Here is a 25606-nt window from a genome sequence, read left to right as displayed (position 1 = left end):
CTAGATTACTAAGTAAACTTTACATTTTATTTTTTAGCCAGAATCTCTTTACCTAATATCGAACATATAACAGTACACAAGAACAAGTACTTCAGCCCACAATGTTGTGCTGAACCAGCTAAGTAAATCAAAAACCCCAAAAACTAATCTCTCCTACCTACACAATGTCCATATCCCTCCATCTTCCTCATATACGTGTGCCGATCTAAACATCTCTTAAAAGCCTCTAATGCATTTGCCACTGCAACCATACCAGTCATCCAGCACTCGAGTGAAAGAAACTTACAGCTTACATCCCTTTTACCAGCAAGGATACTGGCATAGTGATTCAGACAGATCTCTATGTAATGAAAACTTCATTATCATTGAACATCATGCAGCGAACCATTCTGCCTGTTCTATTATTAGATATACCCAGCAAAATGTCACAAGTCTGTTTTTATATTTACACACACAGAAAATGCTACTCCAAACAGCTGCCACCACTATTTCCCTCACAGCTCTTGCTGCACAATAAATAACTATAACCAGCATTGTGCCTGGATCCAAAGAAATCTGATTAGGTCATTCAAACCCAAAATTCACATTCCATTATTCAATGAAGCATGACATAACTTCTGTCACTAACAAGTAGGACTTGATGATCAAAAATCCAGATATCTCTGATTTCAAATGAGAAGTAAACTACTGCACGGGTTGATATGATTAACATTGCCTGGAAAATCCTACGGGAATCTCAACAGAGCAACATAAACCATTGGCATAATTCTTTCCATTCAATAAGTTTGCCTTTCAGCTTGGTAGGCCTAAGCGACAAAACTACAGGTAACAGGTCTTTCCTCTTGAACATCAATTTGGTTGAGTTACCTTGGCAACTCTGGCACAGTAGGTTCAGTGATTCCTGATTGGAGCTTACTTTGAAAAAAACTGCAACAGATGCAATACTTGCCTATGGAAGAGAAGTTTTAAAAAACACTGCCTTTTAGTAATACTTCATGAGATATTTAACTATTTCATCAATGTTAGTGCAGGACATTTTAATTGTAACTCTGATACTTTTTACAGAATGAGAACCAGAACAAATATGTACAGCACAATTCATTTCCACAGTAACCTGGCAATGAACTTTGAATTTCTTTTCTCTTTTCCACTTCTGTGTAAGAATTTATGCTTGAAAGATTCCCAAATGTTCATAAGCCAAAATAGGTCATGAACAATTAAACAATTTAATTGTTACCATTACCATTTTGATGGATTTTCCAATGTTGGAGGATCTCCTTTGGCAATTTTCAGTAAAACTCTCATTGGATTTAACTCATGATGAGGTGGCTCTATCTGTGCCATTTCAATCAAGGTTATACCCAAGGACCAGATGTCAGATTTGTAATCATATGGAGTGTCCTTCATAGTCTCACACATCACCACTTCTGGAGCCATCCTGAAAACAATTAAGAGAAATTTTCAAAATTAATTATAATATTCTCAATTACCAAATGTATCCAACATAATTTAATATAATTCTACTTCTCCTTAAAAAGCTGAATCAAAAAGAACTTTTTCATTAAACTAATGATCAGAGTATTTGATATTGTTAGTTGAAATGACACAGTAAAACAAAAATCAAGAAAATTTTATAACTGAATGGGTGTTGTAGGTGGCCAAGTTAAATCTGATCCATTATAAGTCCATGATAAATCACTGACGAAAGACTTAGAATAAGCTATGCATTTGATAAAATGCAGCTGTGGGAGCACACTAAGGAACTACAAAAATTATTTTGGTGTCACTAATTAATATTTTAAAAACTACATACCTATCCTTCTTGGCAAAACATAGGATACATTTTTAATACTAGGACTGAATCTACCCCTTCTAGCCATTTTTAGGAGATTTTTTATGAGAATGGATACAGGTGGAGAGAAAGTGGTATTTGGTCATTTTGCTTAGGTTATCCTGCTGCAGGGCTTGATGAATGAACCAATTATTTTTTACCAATGTGCCTATGCATTCAGTATTTTAGATACATAGCCGAAGTTTACAACCATACTTTTGAGATACCGTGCCATTAGAAAACAGCCCATGATATAAATGAACATGTAATAAAACGAGTATAACAAAGCCTGTCTTATTTCATAATCCATTTCTTTAACAACTTGCCTTTGTGTGGTAGCTTTGATGTAATAAAATGATCTAAGGCAAGTTACCTATTAGAGTCACAAGTTTCATATCAGAAGCTTTAAAATAACTGATAAAAGGTATAGCAGAACCTAGACTTTAGATCATGAAAACACCCAAGAAATAGAAGTGGACCATGGTCAGGACGATTTACTAATACAATTGAGAACAAATGATATTACACACATTTTATCACAATGCATCGCACAGAAAATCATACAAGAATTTTATTTTCCAAAACACAATTTTAACATTCTTATACAAATGCCCTCCACCGCATGGGGACACTTACAGATCAGCAACAGTGTAATGATCAGAATAAAAATGAATTTCCCACATCAAGTCACCAAATCACAATAAACTAATAGACTAATGTGGGAAGTCAGAACAATGTTTAGTATCAAAGAACATGTTGTACAGGAAACCGTCAGCTTACCAATAGGGTGTTCCAATGAATGTCTCCCTCTTTTGCAGAGTTTTTGTGTTTTTTGCTGAAACACCAAAATCCGCTAAGAATAGAACATAACTTAAGTTATAACAACAATCTTAGGAGTTTGATAATTCCACAGTTTCAGTCCAACATTTACCATCACAATATCTTAAAATTTTATCCAAACAGAAGGAGACTTATAACAAAATGTAAAGTTAACCTTCTACTGAGACAATCTTCGATGCAGGTTTGTATAGTTGTGCAGCTCTCCGAACACAAAGTAGTTAGCTTTTAAAATAAAGGGTTATAAGCAAAATGACAAAGTAGGATGTAAAATCATATTCCATCCTAGTTAAGCCAAGCTGAAGCAGGTTTATAGAGGCACTGCAAAATTGTCTGTGGCCTGTGGATCAGATAGGCCACTTGAGTGACAATTTTCTGACGTGCATAACTAAGTGCAATACACATTAAATTTCACCATCTTTTATTATGTATTAATACACGAGACCCAGGAAGAAAATTTGTGGATTTGGCATTCTATGCAGCAAGTCCCCCAATTTTCATTTTTCCTCGATAGAAATTGGCATTACTTAAGCAAATACTATTGTTCACAGATATGCTGACAATATGCAGTACTCAATCAGCACTTCCCTTAGCCCCTCGTCTCTAAATTGTACAGCTTGTCAAAATTAACAATGAAACTTCAGAATTTGAACCCCATCTTGAAATTTGATATGCAATCATTGGTTTCATTCAGCTCCCTGGCTAATTCCTGAAATTAAGCTGTTCAAAGCCACAATTTTATATTTAACCTAGCGATGAAGCTTTTCCATGCCATCATCGAAATATCAACGGTGGTTCTACTTCCATATCAGCTTTCCCTCCAACTCAGCTTATGGAGGATGGAATTTTTCAGTAAAGTCTCAATCTTAAAATAATTATTCACATTTCCAAATCTTCCCATGGTCTTACACCTCCCCATCTCTCACACTCCAATCAGATAATTTATGCACTTACGGTTTTGCCCTAATGATTATCTCTAAACTTTTTCTCTCCATCACTGCAGCAGTGGATCAGCTAGCCAAGATTCCAATCTCTGGAATTTCATCCCAAAGCTATCTGATTCCATCTTCTCTGCTTGATTAAACCCAATCCCCTCAAGGAAAAATTTATTTATTTATTTATTTATTTTTAAAAACGCCTTGCAAATTGTGTTGCATCTTGTTTTACTTGTAGATGTTTTAGCAGCCCACAAGTTCCCCCAGAATGTTAAAGCCATTAAGAGGGAACTCCCATAAAAAAATAATAATAGAAAAACAGTAATTATCTGGAATTCTAGATCAACGAAGAGCTCATCAGAACAGTCAACAATGACTGATGTATTAGTTCAACTTCCAAGAGCCCTTCCTCTCCTGTTCCCAGTATTTATTGCTTATATATTATTATTTTTAATTTTTCTTTTTGTGTTTGCACAGTTTGTCATCTTTTGCACACTGGACATCTCCCCTGTTGATCTACTGCAGCTTCAAAACCAGCCTCTATGCACTAACATGCATATTTATATAATCTACTCTGTAGAACTGTGAAATGGTCATTAGTTAAATCTTACCAAATTAAACTTTACACTATGTTAATACATCCATATATGTAAAGCTAAAGGTAGGCACTGATGAGCAGCGTTATTATTTCTGAATACAAATACAGTGCATAAACTATCCCCCCCCCCCAAGTGCTAATACAAAGCATAATAAATATAATTAAAAGTTTGGAATACATCACTGATAAATTGCAAGGAATGTCATAATCCAAGTCCAAAATTGTAGGTACTGCGTTTACAGGTGTGCTGACATTATTCAGATCTCTCTAAACACTGCTCACATTGCAAGGTTGTGTGTCAAATAGTCAACCATGACTGATATATTAGTTCAACTTCCAAAATTCTGTATCTTTCTTCCTGGAACCATCCCCTTTCCTTCAAGTTCCTCTGTTCAATTCTCGACACATGAATACTGGCTGATCCAAGGCGTCATTCCTGCCACAATCACTCACTTAATGCCTGCCTTACATTTCTCACCCCTTCCACATCAACTTCTTTACTTTCCTCCTTTGTCTTTTTTTTCTTCTGACTGCTATTTAAAGCCGTGCTCTCAGCTTCTTGGGTCATTGCTTGTAAAATACCTCCGTAAACTCTTTCTCCCTCACTTTTGCAAAAGCTAAAATTACATTTTTGAAAAAACTTGCAATTCAGTTCTTCTGAATCCACTTTGATTTTCACTATGTGGTACTTCTGAGTTTCTTTTTACTTTATTAAAGAGTTGTCAAGATATTTCTGTCATTGCAAAAAAACCCCATTTGATTCTGTTTCTCTACTTCATTTCACACTTCAGCTTTCAGAAAGTAACTGTAATGGTGACAAGATGCTCATAAGCCAATGTCCAATGCTGACACTGTAATCTTTCATCTTAGCCTCTGTTAGGATCAGTCCTGCTGTCAAAACGGCAAGTAACCACAGCTTCAGTACTACCTATGGACCAAAGAATATAATTCAGTCCTAATTTGTGAGATCTTGCAGTGTTTAACTGGCTGTCATTTTTACCTACTTAACAGTGAACGTAAAATTTTAAAAGGTAAAAATGAGTCCTTAAAAATGTTCACAGATGTTTGCAAAAGGAAAAATGTTCTTTCTGAACAGTCGGCAGTTGTTTCCTCAGCTCAAATGGAAAACCGTCACAGCAAGATCCATTACCTTCACTTTTCAATCTGGATAAGAAATACAGAAACCAAGAAATATAGATTTCCCCTAAATTTACAAGCATGGGAAGCAGATTTTGCTGTTAGCTAGTGTGCACATCAATTTCCATTACCATGTAATCTATAGTTCCTTTTATTTTAAATTAGTACTCATAAAAACCTATGTCATGGTACTAATTTGGAAATCTAGTAGATGTCGTGCAATATATATAAAAAAATAGCTGTTATGTGCACTTGAGACTCAGTGCAGAGTTCAGAGCAGGGCCAGAGGAAGTTGCGTTCTGCTGTTTTACAACTCTAATTGGTTGCAAGTCAAAACCCAAACAATAAGACACTTCCAGTGTTGTAAAACTGGCAAAAAACACATCAATTTGAATCTATTTATAACAAAAATTTCCCAAAACCTTTCACAAATAAAGCACAGATTTATAAAAAAAATTAACTTTCTCCCTGTATTTTCAAGGATAGAACTGTTATATAATGTATTCATTTTAGTTGGCAAGGTAACAATACTGGATTAAATCACAACTACAAACTGCAAAATAAAACAGCCAAATCCAATCACCAAACATATGTACATCCTGCACATACTGTTGCACAGAAGCTGAGAACTTTTGCTCTTGAATACATCTCCTTTCTCTTATGCAAGTACTTTTCTAGAATTATGTTTTTTTAAGCACTGCAAACGAGTGTGATCAATTGTACATCCAATACAAACTGGTTCTGTAGAATATTTCTTCCAATTCAATCTGTAGTAGCACTGTCCTGTAAACAATTTACTGCTACAGTATTGCAGCAACAACCCCGCCCTTGAACCCAGCCCAGTCAAAGCACAGCTGATCTGCAGCTTGATACAATTTACATACTTCGCTAGCTTTACATTTTAAGTAGTTAAAGATGCAAACTCTTCTGGTCAGGTTTGGTGGGTGGGAGCAAGCAAATAGGACGAGGTGGCAGCAAAAATATGCTGGAACAAACCCAAACATGCGGAGTGGCTCCAAACTCAAACAGTGGAGTTACTAACAGCAGTTTATTAAAGGGAATGGTTATTACTTGTTTTCAAATGAAGGCAGCATTCTCAGCATCTCGGGGAATATACAGAGTATTACAGAAAGTGTTCAATCATGCTCTTACAGCTAAGAATTTGTGCCAATTTAAAATAGAAAAATGTTCCGAATTAAGTACTTCACGCAAAAGAGAATGCTGAAATGCTTGGGAGTTTGTTTCCTTTTCATTCCAGTGCCTCAAGTAGAATGTCATGTGTTTTTCACGCAATTGGAACTAATTTCGGATGTTTAACTGAAGATAAGCCTATGTTAATCTAAATGACTGTTGTTCATTTAACAAAGTGGCCTATAAAACAAGTCAAAGACTTTAAAAATAACACAATGGTAGAGAGCATGAAATAGAATGACTTAGATTCATGTAGAGTTCAACCTACAATTAACATTCAATCAAGTCCAGGCATGTTGGGGGGGGGGGGAGAGGGACAGTTGGAGTGAGCAAAGCGGAGGAAACTCAGAGCAGAGGAGTTTTGGAGTCCATTCACCTAAACTTAGAGCAAGTTTTGTTTGATCTAAGCACCAGACTGATTTGGAAGTGTGGTGACAGGGTCCAGGCCCAGACAGCATCAATGTGACAGGGCCCAGATCTTACAGCGAGGAACAACCCAATGATTAGATGATTTAAATGCCAGGCCAGATAGATTGAAAAGCAAGGTGCCGGGAGCAGAGGCGAGGGTTGGGCCAGTTCTGCTTGCCGCTCCGTGACATTTGGTCTGCACTAGGCTGAGGCTGAGGCTCTGCTCTGGGCTTCGCGTATATGGACTCACTGTCCTTCTGTATGCTGCTTGCTTTCATTGTTTGTATGATTTGTTGTTTTCTCTCTCTGTACATTGGGTGTTGGATTTTTTTTAAATGGGTTCTTTTGGGTTTCTTGTTTTGTGACTGCCAGTAAGGAGATGAATCTCAACATCAAATCTCTTACTAGCTCTTCTTTCAGTTAGTCCTGACGAAGAGTCTCAGCCCGAAACGTCGACTGTACCTCTTCCTAGAGATGCTGCCTGGCCTGCTGCGTTCACCAGCAACTTTTATGTGTGTTGCATGAAATTCCAGCATCTGCAGATTTCCTCGTGTTTGCGATTGTAAAATATACACACATTTTGATAATACATATACTTTGAACTTTGATCTCAGGGCGAATTTAATCTCAACTGAGGTTATTATGAAGCACTATCAATGTTTTAATATAGTAAACATGACATCTCATTTCTACAGAACAAAATCCTGGAAACAGCAGTATGATCGGTTTTATTAACTGAGGGACAAATATTGGCCAGCAACTGAGCTTCACTGTTCCTTTTCAGAACTGGCCATGGGTCAAGTCTATACAAGAGTTGGGTCCTGTTTAATATCGAACACAATTTGCTCAGTACTAGACTGGCATACTCATCTCTGGGTATACCACCAAGCTATAATACCCCTATATGAAGTAGATGTAAAAGCCTATTTATTACTACTTTTAATTTAGAGAGAGTGCAGAATAGGCCCTTCTGGCATGACTGCACTGCCGAGCAACCCAGCTATTTAATACCAGCGTAATCCCAGGACAAAACATACACTTATGACCAATTAAACTACTAACCTATAGGTCTTTGGACAGAAGGGAAACTGGAGCACCTGGAGGAAACCCACACACTCACAGGAAGGACATATACATTTATTTATTTATTTTTAACAGAAGATCGAGGAATTAAGCTCCAAACTCCAATGCCCCCAGCTGTAGTAGCGTCGTGTTAACCTTACTTTTTGAAGCTGTATACGGATACATTTTTCAAAGTACTTGATAAAACATACTTCAATGTTGAAGACACAAGAGATTGTAATGGCTGGAATCTGGAGCAACAAACAAAATGCTGATTGGACTCAACAGGTCAGGCAGTATCTGTAGAAGGAAATGGGCTGATAACATCTACAATCCAATGCATACATATTGAACTATCATATCAAATTTTCTGTGAAGCGCTCCCACTCCATCCTTTTTTCTCTTTCCTCCAAGGTGATGGGATCTGGGATAGGTGTAGGAGGAACTCCTAATTCCTACACCCACCACACCCCACCCCCAACACCTTCTTTCCTTTCCTTCCCTTCCCCTCTTCCATCCACTACCAATCACTTCTCCCTATCACCCACACACCCCTCCAACTTTCTAATATTAATGAAGCTTTTGCTTTTGCCAAGGAATAAAATTCTATTTGAACACGAGAGATTATAGATGCTAATAACTTGGAGAAACACAGAAATTATGATAGATGTAGATAGAGTGAAAGCAGGCAGGCTTTTTCCCCTAAGACTAGGGGAGGAAAAAACCAGAGGACATGGGTTAAGGGTGAAGGGGGAAAGTTTAAAGGAAACATGGGGGGGGCTTCTTCACACAGAGAGTGGTGGGAGTGTGGAATGAGCTGCCAGATGATGTGGTAAATGCGGGCTCACTTTTAACATTTAATAAAAACTTGGACAGGTATATGGATGAGAGGTGTATGGAGGGATATGGCCCAGGTGCAGGTCAGTGGGACTAGGCAGAAAAATGGTTCAGCACTGCCAAGAAGTGCTGTAATGTTCTATGGTTCTAAATAGCTGAAGGGACTCAGCTGTTTCTGTGCTGTAATGTTCTATGGTTCTAAATAGCTGAAGGGACTCAGAAGGTCGGGTAGCATCAATGAAGGGAGAAGAACAGTTGACATTCTGAGTTTAAATCCTTCATTAGGACTAGCTGGCAGACACCAGAATAAAAGGGTGTGGCAAGGGCGGAGGAACATGAGCTGGTGAGTGAGAGGTGTATCCAGATGGAGCAGGGAAGGTAGGAAGGTGGGTGGGGGTGGGGGGGGCGGCGCGTGATGGATTCAACGCGTTAAGTGTTCCCTCACTGGAAAGGCTGTTTAATGCCCTAAATGGTGGTGTATTACTTAGCACAACTGCAGGGATAAGTACCTGAGGGAGTTTGCTGGAAGGATATTTGAACAAGGGAGTCACATAAGGAACAATCCTGCGGAAAGAGAGAGAAGGGGAAAGGAAGATGTGCCGAGTTTATGGATTTCCCTCTTTTGCTGGATTGTACATTCCCTGAGGTTGAGAGTACAAAACTACTTCAAAAAATACCATTTTGATCTAAAATAAAAAGGATTACAGATGAAAATGAGAAAGCAAATGCTCTTTGGCAAATTCCAGATACTTTATGAAGAACTCAGATTCAGATTTATTCATCACATGCAAATCAAAACAATCAGTGAAATGTATCCTTTGCATTAACAACCAACATACCCAAGGATATGCTGGGGGAAGCCCCAAAGTATTGCCACACATTACAGCACCAATATATCATGCCCAACTTGCTAGGTAGAACAACACAGAAAGCTACAACAGCAAAACAAGCCCTTGCACCTACCTACTCGTGCACAAACAGTACTTTAACCATAGGACAGGCAATCTTCACTCTCAGCCTCCAGCGGAATTGTGGATTCTAGACGTTGGGCCTTTGGTTTCCCCAGCGGACTCAGGTTCACTGACTTGAGACTCAACTTCTGAACTTTCGATCAATTTTCAGGCTACCATCTTATTGACCCAGGACTTTGATGATGAATAAGAAACCCTGGACAAGGATCTGAACTCAGTGTTGAGCTCCAGACTCATCGATAACAGGACCCCGAACACTAGGCCTAGAACTCTAGTCTAGCCAACTTGCATACTTACAGGTCCCAGTCCTCCCTTCTCTGCCAGCCCAACATCTGACCAGGTCGCTAGCTTTCAAACACTGAACAGAAGCTTACACTCCAAACTGTTCCCCACTTCCTCAATATCCGTGTCCCTAAACCATCTCTGCCCCAAAACCATCCTTGAGTCCATAAAAATCCCTAAAACCCGGCTAAGTTTGAGCTATGATCTTGACAGAGAATGCAGCTCAGCACAGTCTTTAAAAAGAAAAAGGTATTCTAGCAGACTGCAGTAATCTCCATGAAGCTTTTTTTTTCTAATGCTAAACACCCATAATCTGTAACAAGTAGTTCCTTCAAGTGTAACCAAATTTTGGAACTCAAAAGCTACACAACCGTTTCACAGACAATTCCATTTAAAGAATTATTGACAATTCCTCAGAATTAATAGCTTGATCCATACATGTTACTGAAAAGCCAAGTGTTTTGCTCAGCTTAATCTTATCTATTGACTTCTTCTGTTAGACGTCACAAATTAGCAGATGGCGCTTTTCATTTATGATTGTTTGGAATAAGCAAATTCCTTACCTAGTTTAACATTGCCATCTTGGCTGAGGAGAACATTCCCTGCCTTTAAGTCGCGATGAATGATTTTCTGGCTGTGAAGGTAGTCTACAGCTTCCAGCATCTGCCGAGCTACAACACGGATCTGTGGCTCGGTTAACCCACGATCCAATTCTGTTGAAGAAAATGCCATATAATAAACAAATTACAAGGGATATCATCTGCAATCAGAATCCCAAATTAGAGGTAGTTAGCAAGAGCAGGGTGGTGTGGTGACAATGTTACAAATCACAACAGCATTCAAGCTCTCACACAACAATGCCAAAAGACTGGCCCTATTTATCCACAAAATTTTAACACTTGCCTGTGATCTTTATTAGGTACCTCAACAAAAACCAGCAAATTGCTACAGATGGACAGTGGACAGCATTCTAAATGGTCGCATCACATCTGGCACGGAGATGGCACTGCACAGGATCGGAAAAGCTGCAAAGGGTTGCAAACTCAGCCAGCTCCACCATGGGCACTAGCCTCCGCAGCATTGTGCACATCATCAAAAGATGATGCCTCAAAAAGACAGTTGTCATCATTAAGGACTCCCAACACCCAGGACAAGTTCTCTTCTTACTACTACCAGTGAGAGGTATGGGAGCCTGAAGACACATACTTAATAGTTTAGGAACAGCTTCCCTCCTTCTGTCACATTACAGCGGTGGCCCCCAACCTCCAGGCCGCGGACCAATACATTGCTGCGAAGAATGCAGGGGTGCAGCAGTGGCCTGAACGCACCCAGCACATCTTTAATAAAAAAAAAGCTGAAATAAACAAGGTAATTAATTAGATGCCGCCCGGCACGTAAATGTTGGCCCAGATCAGAGGCAATGCAATCGGCAATCACCTCTGATCTGGGCCGACGTTTACGTGCTGGGTGGCACCTAATTAATTAGATTGTTTATTTTGGCTTTTCTCTTGAAGATGTGCTGGGTACGTTCTGGCCACCGCTGCACCCCTGCATGCTTCGCGGATCGGTATTGGTCCGTAGCCTGGAGGCTGGGGACCACTGCATTACAGAACAGACAATGTTCTGATATATACAAACGCATATAATTACAATATATACACATTCTATTGTAATTTATAACACTTTAAGATATTGCTGCTGCAAAGCAACAAATTTCATGACATACACCACTGATATTAAATCTAATTCTGATTCTGGTGTGAAAATTGCCTAATAAAACAATGCAGTCTGTACAGCACAGATTTAACTCCTTCCCAATGTCAATTGCTATTGGTTACCAACCAAATGGGAAACTAATGTCCTCAAAGTGGGTATCATTAAAGAGTCATTTATTGTACTTTCAATCAATGCATGATAGTGAAGGATTCACAAACAAACCCAGATTTAATCTGATTTTTAATCACCTTTTGAACCATTAAAAAGTAACAAAGATTAAGGTATATACACAAAAGCAAGGTAGAAGCTAAAAAGGTAGTTCAGTAAAATAAGTTATTTTAAAGGGTATGGAATCTGAAATAATTAGGTTGGTGAGTTTAATGAGTAGTAATTTTGGCCTAGAACATACTGTTATAGCTCATACAGCAAGTTGTATCATTTTCAAGATTTTTACTTGGCAAGGGAACAGCTCGTCTCAGCAATTCCTTCATTTCTGATTAACATAAAGGTCATATCTGAAAACCTGGATGCCAGCGACTCTGCTGAGAGTTCAGAGTTTATCTGCATAAACATGCCATGGAAGATACAGAGAACACTTAACATACAAACTATGCAAATTCTGTGCATTTGGCTGGTCACAAAAATGGCTCAGAGTGAAACAATCCTAAAATATAAGAACCCCGAATAAAACCATAAACTAGGATGCTAACTTGAAACTAAAAGAATAATTGGAAATGCCCATTAACACAAAAATATACTCTGCCTAAAAGCTAAACAGTCGTAGTCTTCCTTTTCCACCAAATGGCTGAGTTCTGATGGATCATAAGCAATAGTAATTACCAAAATACCATTTTCTGAAAATAATGAACATTACAAACATTAAACACACGTTTAAATTTTTGGAAGCATACCCAGCATTATGGCATCCACTGCACCTCCGGGACAGAATTCGATCATAATCTTTAAAATAAGAAATAAGAAGAAAAAGCATATAAAATTTTTGAGTAAGACTGAAGTACATTCAAAACATTTCAGAGATGCGTTCATATTGGTATTATGTAATCCAATTACCCAGTTACTGAGGGTATTAAGCAAAGTAAAAGCATCAGCTTCCTATTTGTGCTTGATCAATTGATCACCGTGTGTAATGATAGTCTCATGAAGGAAATTCACTCATCTCAACTGTGCTGGACTACTTTCCTGTAAAGTGCAGATATACAGTGGCATGCAAAAGCTTGGGCACCCCGGTCAAAATTTCTGTTACTGTGAATAGCTAAGCGAGTAAAAGATTAACTTTATGCCTTTTGGAAATCAGGTAAAGATGACACATTTCTTTAATATTTTTAAGCAAGAAAACTTTTATTTCCATCTTTTACAGTTTCAAAATAACAAAAAAGGAAAAAGGCCTGAAGCAAAAGTTTGGGCACCCTGCATGGCAGTACTTAGTAACACCCACTTTGGCAAGTATCACAGTTTGTAAATATTTGTTTTGTAGCCAGTTAAGAGTCTTTCAATTCTTGTTTGGAGGATTTTCACCCATTCTTCCTTGTAAAAGGCTTCTAGTTCTGTGAGATTCTTGGACCATCTTGCATGCACTGCTCTTTTGAGGTCTATCCACAGATTTTCCATGATGTTTATTTAGGTCAGGGGACTGAGGGCCATGGCAAAGCCTTCAGCTTGCGCCTCTTGAGGTAGTCCATTGTGGATTTTGAGGTGTGTTTAGGTTCATTATCCTGTTGTAGAAGCCATTCTCTTTTCATCTTTGGCTTTTTTTTAAAACAGACGGTGTGATGTTTGCTTCCAGAATTTGCTGGTATTTAAATCGAATTCATTCTTCCCTCTACCAGTGAAATGTTCCCTGTGCCACTGGCTGCAGCACAAGCCCAAAGCATGATCGACCCACCCCCATGCTTAGCAGTTGGAGACGTGTTCTTTTCATAAAATCCTGCACCCTTTTTTCTCCAAACATACCTTTGCTCATTGCAGCCAATAAGTTCTATTTTAACTTCATCAGTCCACAGGACTTGTTTCCAAAATGCATCAGGCTTGTTTAGATGATCCTTTGAACCTTTTGAATAGAACTTTTTTGGCCACAATGAGCAAAGGTATATTTGGAGAAAAAAGGGTGCAGGATTTCATGAAAAGAACCCCTCTCCAACTATTAAGCATGGAGGTGGATCGACCATGCTTTGGGCTTGTGTTGCAGCCAGTGGCACGAGGAACATTTACTGGTAGAGGGAAGAATGAATTCAATTAAATACCAGCAAATTCTGGAAGCAAACATCACACCAGCTGTAAAAAAGCCAAAGATGAAAAGAGGATGGCTTCTACAACAGGATAATGAACCTAAATACACCTCAAAATCCACAATGGTTTACCTCAAGAGGTGCAAGCCTGAAGGCTTTGCCATGGCTCTCACAGTCCCCTGACCTAAACATCATCGAGAATCTGTGGATAGACCTCAAAAGAGCAGTGCATGCAAGACGGCCCAAGACTCTCACAGAACTAGAAGGCTTTTGCAAGGAAGAATGGGTGAAAATCCCCCAAATAAGAATTGAAAGACTTAGTTGGCTACAAAAAGCAATTACAAGCTGTGCTATTTGCAAAGGGGTTGTTACTAAGTATTACCATGCAGGGTGCCCAAACTTTTGCTTTGGGCCTTTTTCCTTTTTTGTTATTTTGAAACTGTAAAAGATGGAAATAAAAAAGCTTTCTTGCCTAAAATATTAAAGAAATGTGTCACCTTTAACTTTATGCCTTTTGGAAATTAGTTCATCTTTTACTCGCTTAGCTATTCACAGTACCAGAGGGGCCCAAACTTTTTCATGCCATTGTATTCATCATGCAACCAGATGAAACTGTACATTCCACAATATGGAAGCAATCCCCTCTCAACAAGAACAACTGGAGTCAGTGATAATGGGATTTAGAAAATTTAGTATTTAAATAATGTATTCTATGAACACTGGGACATTTTGAGATAGCAAATCAAATGGCAAAAGATGAATTTTAATTTGACAGCTTGTGTCATAGAATGTGAATGGGATTTGAAGACAAGACACAAGAATTAGTGCTGGTTGAGAACTTGGACTGTACAGTTGCCCAAAGCCTCATCACTTTGATGGTAGCTATCCACAAAGCAGGAAATATTCCTAATGGAAACAACAGGAATTCTGCAGATGCTGGAAATTCAAGCAACACACATCAAAGTTGCTGGAGAACGCAGCAGGCCAAGCAGCATCTGTAGGAAGAGGTGCAGTCGACGTTTCAGGCCAAGACTCTTCGTCAGGATTAACTGAAGGAAGAGTGAGTAAGGGATTTGAAAGTTGGAGGGGGAGGGGGAGATCCAAAATGATAGGAGAAGACAGGAGGGGGAGGGATGGAGCCAAGAGCTGGACAGGTGATAGGCAAAAGGGGATACGAGAGGATCATGGGACAGGAGGTCCTGGAAGAAAGACAAGGGGGGGGGGGACCCAGAGGATGGGCAAGAGGTAAATAAGGTTGACTTTATTAACTTTGCCTCCAACTTTCACCCTGCCCTCAAGTTTACCTGGTCCATTTCCGACACCTCCCTCCCCTTTCTAGATCTTTCTGTCTCTGTCTCTGGAGACAGCTTATCCACTGATGTCTACTATAAGCCTACTGACTCTCACAGCTATCTGGACTATTCCTCTTCTCACCCTGTCTCTTGCAAAAACGCCATCCCCTTCTCGCAATTCCTCCGTCTCTGCCGCATCTGCTCTCAGGATGAGGCTTTTCATTCTAGGACGAGGGAGATGTCTTCCTTTTTTAAAGAAAGGGGCTTCCCTTCCTCCACTATCAACTCTGCTCTTAAACGCATCTCCCCCATTTCACGTACATCTGCTCTCACTCCATCCTCCCGCCACCCCACTAGGAATAGGGTTCCCCTGGTCCTCACCTACCACCCCACCAGCCTCCAGGTCCAACATATTATTCTCCGTAACTTCCGCCACCTCCAACAGGATCCCACCACTGAGCACATCTTTCCCTCCCCCCCTCTCTCTGCATTCCGCAGGGATCGCTCCCTACACAACTCCCTTGTCCATTCGTCCCCCCCATCCCTCCCCACTGATCTCCCTCCTGGCATTTATCCATGTAAGCGGAACAAGTGCTACACATGCCCTTACACTTCCTCCCTTACCACCATTCAGGGCCCCAGACAGTCCTTCCAGGTGAGGCAACACTTCACCTGTGAGTCGACTGGGGTGATATACTGCGTCCGGTGCTCCCGATGTGGCCTTTTATATATTGGCGAGACCCGACGCAGACTGGGAGACCGCTTTGCTGAACATCTACGCTCTGTCCGCCAGAGAAAGCAGGATCTCCCAGTGGCCACACATTTTAATTTCACATCCCATTCCCATTCTGACATGTCTATCCACGGTCTCCTCTACTGTAAAGATGAAGCCACACTCCGGTTGGAGGAACAACACCTTATATTCCGTCTGGGTAGCCTCCAACCTGACGGCATGAACATCGACTTCTCTAACTTCCGCTAAGGCCCCACCTCCCCCTCGTACCCCATCTGTTACTTATTTTTATGCACACGTTCTTTCTCTCACTCTCCTTTTTCTCCCTCTGAATATACCTCTTGCCCATCCTCTGGGTCCCCCCCCCACCCCCCCGTCTTTCTTCCCGGACCTCCTGTCCCATGATCCTCTCATATCCCCCTTTTGCCTATCGCCTGTCCAGCTCTTGGCTCTATCCCTCCCCCTCCTGTCTTCTCCTATCATTTTGGATCTCCCCCTCCCACTTTCAAATCCCTTACTCACTCTTCCTTCAGTTAATCCTGACGAAGGGTCTCGGCCTGAAACGTCGACTGCACCTCTTCCTACGGATGCTGCTTGGCCTGCTGCGTTCACCAGCAACTTTGATGTGCATTGCTTTAATATTCCTAATGGATTTGGTTTGAGTATCTGACTCACAATAAGCTGAAGTTTGTATGTTTGTTCTTTAACTTCACAAAAAACTTCATAACTCTTACTCCAACTGATCTCTCTTTGGACAATGACTTAATTGAATCCAAGTTTACATGAAAGTTGTAGTCTGCCCATACTTTGGCAAAACACTGGGCAAGCAGGCAAAGTGCTACCAATGTAATAAGATCTATATACAACAACAGAAATAAAATAATCCGTTGCTTTGATCGTTCTGATTTTTTGGTTCCAGATTTCTGATGTTTATTTCTTTTTTTTTTAATTTTATTTTTATTTGGATAAGGAATTCACAAATATCATGTACTTTTTTCACACATATAACCTTTATTTTTTTTATATGTATAAAACTACAACTATTTATACATTCTTAAGTACACATTGAGATGATATAAAAGGAAAATAAACATTTAAATAGATAATAATGTACTGTGGTAAATCTAACCTATTAGGCTAAGTAATGAAATTAGTTGTTAAGAAAAATGGTAATAATAGTTTCCACACAACCCTTCTGGACCATTTCCACTGGTCCAAAATGTTGTATACAAGCCTATATACCAACCATTGTAGGTGTTTATATCCTAATTTGTTCATGCTTGCTCCTGCCCGCAGACATAATTATCCAATCCCTATGTACTTATTTACTTAATTTTTTCATTTTTTTATCCCTTTCCCAAATCTTTCCCTTTACTTGTGTTAATTCTCTATTTTCCAAAAAAAAAACATTTAGACTAGGGGTGCTTACGTTAGCAATATTACTGTGTTGATGAGAAGAGCAATATAAATCATTAGGAGAGTCATCTAAAGTCTGCTCGCATTGGGGTTATATATTCAATCCATTTATTCCAGATTTGATAAAATTTTTCTTTTTGAGTTCTCAGGGAGTAAGTCAACTTTTCCATTTTAAATATTTCCAAGATAATTTCGTACCAATCTTCTAATGTAGGTAGTATTGGTTTTAGCCATTTTCTAGTGATTGATTTCTTACTTGCCGCTAAGAGGGCCTGCAGCAACTTTATATCTTCCTTCTGTTCAAGGAACAATACATGCCCCAAATAGAGCATCTCAAAGTTCAGAGGTATCTGGGACCTAAGTACCTTAACTAATGTTCTATGAATACCTTCCCAAAATAGACTTAATTTAGGGCAATCCCAGAAAATATGAAAATGATTTGCCTCCTTGGAGCCGCACCTTCTCCAACACATCACATTTGTATCTTTATATTTTTCCTGATATGGGGTCTTGAAGTATCTTATAATGTTTTTCCAACAATGTTCTCTCCAAGTCAAAGAATTAGTCGAGGACCATTGAAAGCTGCAGATTTTCCCCCAAGCCTCCTCTGAAAGTACCAACCCCGCTTCTTTCTCCCACTTCTCTTTAATATACAGTGTATTTACATTTTTAGCATGGGAGAGTGCATTATATAGGCGAGAAACTGATTTACTAGGTATTGAACTGCAAGCCAAATTCAGAATCTTGAAAAATTCTAATTCTACTGTTGATAGGTCTGTATATCTACAACTCTGGTTAACATAGTTTCGTATTTGAAGGTACCTAAAAAAGTCATTATGTTCTAGGCCATCTTTGTCCTGCAGGATTTGGAAACTTTGTAATACTCTTTTATCTATAAATGAGAGGTAAGTTGTAAGACCTTTCTTTATCCATAGCTCAAATCTTTTATCTCCTCTGTTGGGAAGGAATTCGGTATCATAAGCACACCATCTAAAGAGTTTTAACATGTTGTTAATTCCACATGAATTAACCACCTTCTGCCATACTTTTAATGTAAGATTTATCCAAGCGTTATTAAATTTTTCCAACTGGGCCATCAATCCTTTGTCAGCTATTGAGGCCTGAAGAGGAAAACTGTCATCTAATCCAAATTCTATTTCCTTCCATCTAGCCTTATATTCCCTATTACACCAATATAACAGAGAGGTTATCTGTGAGGCATAAAAATAATTTCTCAGGCAAGGAAGAACCATACCTCCTCCTTCCTTCCCTAACTGTAAGGTGTTATATCGAATTCTAGGTTTCCTTCCTTGCCAAATGAAGCGGGAAATCCATTTGTCCCATTCCCTGAATTGATTATCATCCACCTCCACCGGTAAAGTACGGAAAAGATACAATAACCGAGGAAGAATATTCATTTTTATAGTATTTATCCTTGAATTTAAACTTAAAAAGGGGATAAGATTCCATCTATGCATATCTGCTTTTATCTCTGAGATTAATGGCCCATAATTTACCTGTGACAGTGTTGAAAGATCCTTCGGCAGGGTTATTCCTAAATATTTTAATGATTTAGCTTCCCACTTAAGATCGTATGTATCCTGCAATTTTTTGGATGGTGTATAATTTGGGGACATAACCTGCATTTTCTTTACATTTATATTATAACCTGATATTTTCCCAAAGTCATCCAACAGTGTAAACAATCCTATAAATGATTTTCTGGTTCACTCAGATAGACCAAAACATCATCTGCGAACAACGCCACTTTCTGTTCAATCCCTGCCACCTTGATACCTTTTACGATTTCGCTCTGTCTTATTAGTTGGGCAAGTGGTTCAATATATAGCGCAAAAAGGAGAGGAGAAATTGGGCATCCCTGTCTAGTGCCTCTCTCTAAGATGAAGGAGTCAGAGAGGTCCCCATTTATCTTAATTCGGGCTGTAGGGCTGTCATATAGAGTCTGAATTACTTTAATAAACCTTTCTTGAAAGCAGAATCTTCCTAACACTCTGTATAGAAATGCCCAACTAACCGAATCAAAAGCTATCTCAGCGTCCAATCCTACTACCATTGTCTCTGTCTCGTTCTTATTAACCTGTTCTAATATGTGCAGAGTTCTCCTTATGTTGTCCTGTGTTTGTCTTTGTTGAATAAATCCAGTCTGGTCTAAGTGGATTAGGCCAGGTAAAAGCTTTTCCAATCTGCACGCTAATATAGATGTAAATAGTTTGTAATCTAAATTAAGAACACTAATTGGCCAATAATTGCCACATTCTAGTTTATCTTTACCCTCTTTAGGAATAACTGAAATAATCGCTTCTCTCCAGGAAGGTGGAGTTTCTCCTCTCTGCAAGATCCAATTAAAGGTGTTAAGTAGTAATGGGGCTAACTGTGTCTTCAGAGACTTGTACCACTCTGAGGTAAACCCATCAGAACCCGGGGACTTTCCAGCCTTTAACCTAGAGATGGCCACGTTCAGTTCTTTGACAGTTACTGGTTCTAATAAACTTTCATTTTGTAAATCTGTAAGTTTAGGTAGATCTAAAAAATTCAATACACTGTCTATATAGGGCTCATTGGGGGCCCGGGGTTGGGAGTACAGCTCTCGATAATATGTTTCAGAACTCTCTTGAATTTTCCCTATTGTACTCTCCACAAGCTTTGTCTTTGGATTGTATTGTCTGCTTGTTGTTTTCGTAATTTATATGCTAATAATCTAGCTGATTTACCTCCTACTTCATAATTCTTTTATCTCAGGTAAAGAAAATTTCTTTGAGTTTCCAATGTATAAATATCGTCAATTTCACTTTGCAATTTCCTAATTTCCTGTTATCGATTTGAATTACTTTTGTTGCTATCTACAACTTGAAGTTGTTTTAATTTTCCTTGAAGGTCTGCTAATTTTTATGCATTGATTTTTTTCATGTGAGTAGTAATGGAAATAATTTTCCCTCTCAGTACAGCTTTCAATGTATCCCATAAAATCACTGGTGATGTTTCTCCCGTGTTATTAAGGTCTAGATATTCTTTGATTTCTCCCCTTAATCTCTCCATTACTTTTGGGTTATTGAGTATATGTGAGTTTAGCCTCCATAGTGTTTTCCTCATTTTCCTTTCCAGGATTAGAGACATAGAGACTGGGCTGTGATCCGACAGATCAATTGTTGCAATATTACAGTTTTTTATCCTGAGTCTATCTGTATTAAAGATAAAGAAATAGTCTATCCTTGAATAGGCTGAATGAGGGAAAGAGTAATATGTATAATCTTTACTAGTAGGGTGTAATTCCCTCCAGACATCTATAATTCCCAACTCCTCCATCAATGAATTCACTTTCTGAGTCAGAGGTTTATTCTGAGTAACTATTCTTGAAGAATCTAATGTAGGATTTAATCTAATATTAAAATCCCCTCCACAAGTTACTACCCCTTGAGAACTGAACATTAAGTCAAAAACGTGTCTATAAAATGACCATTCACAACCTGGAGGAGCTCTGATGTTTATTTCAACTGTATTTATACATTTTAACAAAAAAGTCAAAGATAGAAATATACAAGTCAAACAACATCCATGGAGCACAGAGACAATAGTTTTCACATTTAATCCTCATATCTATCCATTTGTTATTTGTAGTGTCACTAATTGCCCTTTTTAGCTCACTCCCCCCCCCCCCACCACCCCCAGTGCTGAAACCACAGCAATCACACAGCAGGCAATGATCAGTGTAAAATCGAAAAGTTAAACTATTTCAAAAACATGCTTTTCCCATATTAAAGTCACTGCTGGATACCAAGAACATCAAATACTCTAGGACCTTCCCATTCCATCAGCGAATTGCTTAACAGTGATTGAGGACTGATTGCATAGTGCTTTCGCCTGGACATGTTGCATATCATTCTACCAAGACAATGCATGGTCCAAAAAAAAAGGTGTGAATGATTGTCTTCGACGTTCTTATTCTGATTGCAAAACCGTCGGATATTGGTAGCAAAGAATACTGCAAGCCCTGTTCACTGGTTCATTGGCAACAGGAATGGTGGGGGAGCTGCTTTGCTAAGGGTGCTGCGTTAGCAAGGCCTATATGCCTCGGACGCATCTGCTGCGGTCACCGGTGAAGGAGATGCCGGAGCTGGCTATGTGCTGCTGGATTTCATACTGGGTTGGAGCTTACAAGAAAGATATTAGCATGGATAGAGGTTTAGCTGATTGGCAAGAGGCAAAGAGTGGGAATAAAAGGGAGCCTTTTCTGTTTTTGGTTGGCTGCCAGTGACTAGAGGTGTTCCACAGGAGTGGGTATTGGGACTTCTTTTTATGTTATATGTCAGCGATTTGGATGACGGAATTGGTGGCTTTGCGGCCAAGTTTGCAGATGATACAAAGATATGTGGAAGGGCAGGTAGTGTCGAGAAGCTGCAGAAGGACTTTGACACATTAGGAGAGTGGGCAAAGTGGGAGACAAAACAGTGACAGGAAGTTTATGGTCATGCACTGTGGTAGCAGGAACAAAAGTGTAGACCATTTTCTAAATGGGCAGAAAAATCAAAAATCAGAGGTGTAGTGGGACCTGGGAGTCCTCGTGCAGGATTCTGTAAAGGTTAACTTGCAGGTTGAGTTAGTGGTGAGGAAGGGAAATGCAATACTAGCCTTTATTTCAGGGGACTGGAAATATAAAAGCAAGGATGCCATGCTGAGGCTTTATAAGGCATTGGTGAAGCCTCACTTAGAGTGTTGTGAGCAGTTTTGAGCCCCTTTTCTAAGAAAGGATTTGCTGATATTGGGGAGGATTAAGAGGAGGTTCACAAGAATGATTCCGTGAACTAAAGGGTTATCGTATGAGGAGCGTTTTATGGCTCTGGGCCTGTACTCACTGGAATTTAGATGAATGAGGAGGATCTGATGAAAACCTATAGAATGTTGAAAGGCCTAGATAGAGTGAATGTGGAAAAGATGTTTCCTGTAGTGAGGGAGACTTATACAGGGATGTCTATTTAGAAAAGAGATGAGGAATTGTGTTAGTCAGAGGGTGGTGAATCAGTGGAATTCATTGCCCCAGGTGGCTGTGGAGGCCAGGACATTGGGTGTATTTAAGGTTGACAGATTCTTGGTTAGTCAGGGTGTAAAAGGTAATGGAGAGAAGACAGGAGAATAGTGTTGAGCAGCAAAAAGGGGTTAACCATGATGAAACGGTGGAGCAGATTCAATGGGCCGAATGGCCTAACTCTGCTGCCATATTTTATGGTCTAAGGGCCCTCTCATAGGTGCTGCCTTCTGATGCTCACTTGGTAGATGGACAAGTTGGACCAGGACAACTCATGAGAGTTGGGCTATATTACTGCTTTTTCTCTTTGTGACAGTAGGTTTTTCTGAAATTATAACCATTTGGGCCATGTACTGCATGCAATGTGTTTTGCACCTTGGCCGCAAAGGAACACTATTTCATTTGGTTATATTCACACATGGTTGAATGATAATTAAGCATGAAACTTCAACTTGTACATACTGCTGACCTAAATCATGATCAAACCAAAATACGTAATTACTACATACATGGTAACTCACAAATTCAATTTGCCATAAATCACTTCCATGAAAATCAATTTTAAAAAAGCAGAATTTCTCAGTTTACTGGAATCAAACTTTAAACTTTAAATCCAAGTCTTGACTTGTCATTAAACAACTTGCTGTGCAACCAACAGACCAAGATGATTCAAGGCGCCAGTGAGCAAGCTCCTACCTGGTTTCGGTCTCATGATTCAGTATGCAAGTCTTGGCGTATCAAATATGTCTTATTAAAATATACTAATTAGGCTAGTGGCATTTAATGGAGCAGACAAAAATGTAACTTTCTCCAGCAGTCAGCAACTTAAAACCTATACAACCTAGCTCCCCCTTCCTTCTTCTATTCCCTACCCTGGCCTCCTCTTAACTGGCTATCACCTCCTCTCCTTCCCTTTCTCCTATGATGCACTCCCCTCTCCTGTCAGATTCCTTCCTCTCCAGCCCTTTACCATTCCTACCCTCTTGGCTCAGGCTATCACCTTCTAGCTATCCTCCCCCTCCCCCCCGCCACCTTTTTATTTTGATGTCTTCCCTCTTTCCCTTTTGCGTCCGGAAGAAAGACCTCGCCCAAAACTTTGACTTTTTCCGTTTCCATAGATGCTGCCTAACCTGCCAAGTTCCTCCAGCATTGTGTGTGCAGCCTAGTTTCTACCTCTACTCAATAGTACCTGAGACGATAACTAATCAGACTTGTTCTTTTCTTTGCACAGTTCTACTCTTTACATCTATTAGCTTGCATACAAACCTTAACTTTGGTGAAATTAAATTAAAATTTCTTTGTCCTGAAAGTAGAAAAAAAAGTTTAAAATTAATTGTTACAGATGAGTCACTAAGTTTAAAGAAGCTTGACTTCCAAAACTGATCAATGCAAGCCAGCTGGTAAAAGAGCCAAAAAAACAGTGAAGATGCCAGAAATCTGATCAACAGAGACCAAATGCTGGAGTAACTCAGTGGGTCAAGCAGTTCCTATGGAGGGAAATGAACAGATGTTTCAGAGCATGATCCTTAATCAAGACTGGAAAGGGGACAGAAGCCACAATAAGAAGGGGGGGGGGGGAAAGAGGAGTGATAGAGAGGGGAGAGCATAAGCAGCTATTCGTTGGGGTTGAAATGATTCCATTGAGATCTTTGCAATGCAATCTATTTCCCATTCCCACACCACCATATCTATCGATGGCTTCAGATTGGAGTAATACTTTATATTCTGTCTTGATAGTCTCCAACCACCTGATGGCATGAACATTGATTTCTGTAACTTCCAATAACCATCCTCCCCCGTTTTCCCTTCGCCCTCAGACTCCTTCACTTGCCCCCTACCCTTACAACCTGGCCATCACTTTCACCTCTTTCCTCCTGGTTCCTCACCCTACTCCCTTTATTTCATGGTCCATGTCCTTTCTTATCAGATTCCTTCTTCAGCCCTTTGCCTTACCCGTATCACCTCCCAGCTTCTCACGTTATTGCCTTTTCCCACTCCCTAATCTCCTGCCTTCCTCTCAGTCTCCCCCCACCCCAACCGCCTGGATTCAACTATCATCTGCCAGCTTGCGCTCTTCCCCCATGCCCATATTTTTTTATTCTGACTTCTGTTCGATTCCTTTCCAGTCTCCTCATATGCGGTACATACCCTTTAAAAATGACTTTCAACATGACAAACCTCAAATACTTAAAAGATTGAACTTCTGCAGAGGACACAACTTGTTTTATAAGTTAATCATCATAAAACACTGAACACTACAGAACAGGAAACAGACCCTTCAGAGCACAAGGCCTATGGTGATCATGTTACCAATACAAACTATTCCAATCTGTCTGCTCATAGTCTTTATCCTCCATTCCCTGCCTGCTCACATGCCTGTCAAAGTATCACTTTTAACTGTGCCATCTTTTCTTCCACCAACCTCCCAGGCAGTGCATTCCATGTATCTCCCAATTGTTATTAAAAGCCTTTGCAATTACTCGACATCTGGTCTGATCTTCATCTACGTCACCATAATATCAAACATCAAAAAACCATGGATCCATAGAAAGTTGAAATGTTACCTTGAAGGTACAGTTGCAAGAAAAAGTTTGTGAAGCTCTGCAATTACCTGGTTTCTACATTAATTACTCATAAAATGTGGTCTGATATTCATCTAAGTTTCAATAATACAGAAACACAATCTCCCTAAACTAATAACACACAAACAATTGTACATTTGGTGTACTTAATCATTCACAGTCCAGGCTGGAAAATGTATGTGAACCATTATATGTAATAACTAGTAGAAACTCCTTTAGCAGCAATAACCTCCACCAAATATCTCCCTGTAGCTGCTGATCGGACTTTCACAAAGGCGAAGAGAAATTTTAGACCATTCCTCCATACAAAACTGTCTCAGCTTATCAATATTTTTGGGATACTTTGCATGAACATCCCTCTTCAGGTCATGCCACAGCATTTCAATTGGATTATGGTCTGGTTTCTGAATTGACAAATCTTCTTTTTAAACTATTCTGTTGTTGATTTACTCCTGTGTTTCGGATCATTGTCTTGTTGCATCATCCAACTT

General features: G+C 39.5%; 1 protein-coding gene across 2 annotated transcripts in view; it reads right to left on the bottom strand.

Moving 5' to 3' along the window:
* Positions 1-25606, bottom strand: part of stk10 (serine/threonine kinase 10) — a 125885-nt gene that overhangs the window by 52740 nt on the left and 47539 nt on the right. For both annotated transcript variants that reach the window (XM_072263722.1, XM_072263723.1), the window contains exons 3-6: positions 12717-12765; positions 10653-10802; positions 2612-2684; positions 1244-1438 (exon numbers count right to left, since the gene is read on the bottom strand). In XM_072263722.1, coding sequence (XP_072119823.1) covers positions 1244-1438; positions 2612-2684; positions 10653-10802; positions 12717-12765 — 467 coding nt within the window. The remainder of the gene's footprint in view (positions 1-1243; positions 1439-2611; positions 2685-10652; positions 10803-12716; positions 12766-25606) is intronic.

Source organism: Mobula birostris, chromosome 7 (assembly GCF_030028105.1).
Source record: "Mobula birostris isolate sMobBir1 chromosome 7, sMobBir1.hap1, whole genome shotgun sequence".
NCBI lineage: Eukaryota > Metazoa > Chordata > Chondrichthyes > Myliobatiformes > Myliobatidae > Mobula > Mobula birostris.
This window is presented reverse-complemented; position numbering and strand designations above follow the sequence as displayed.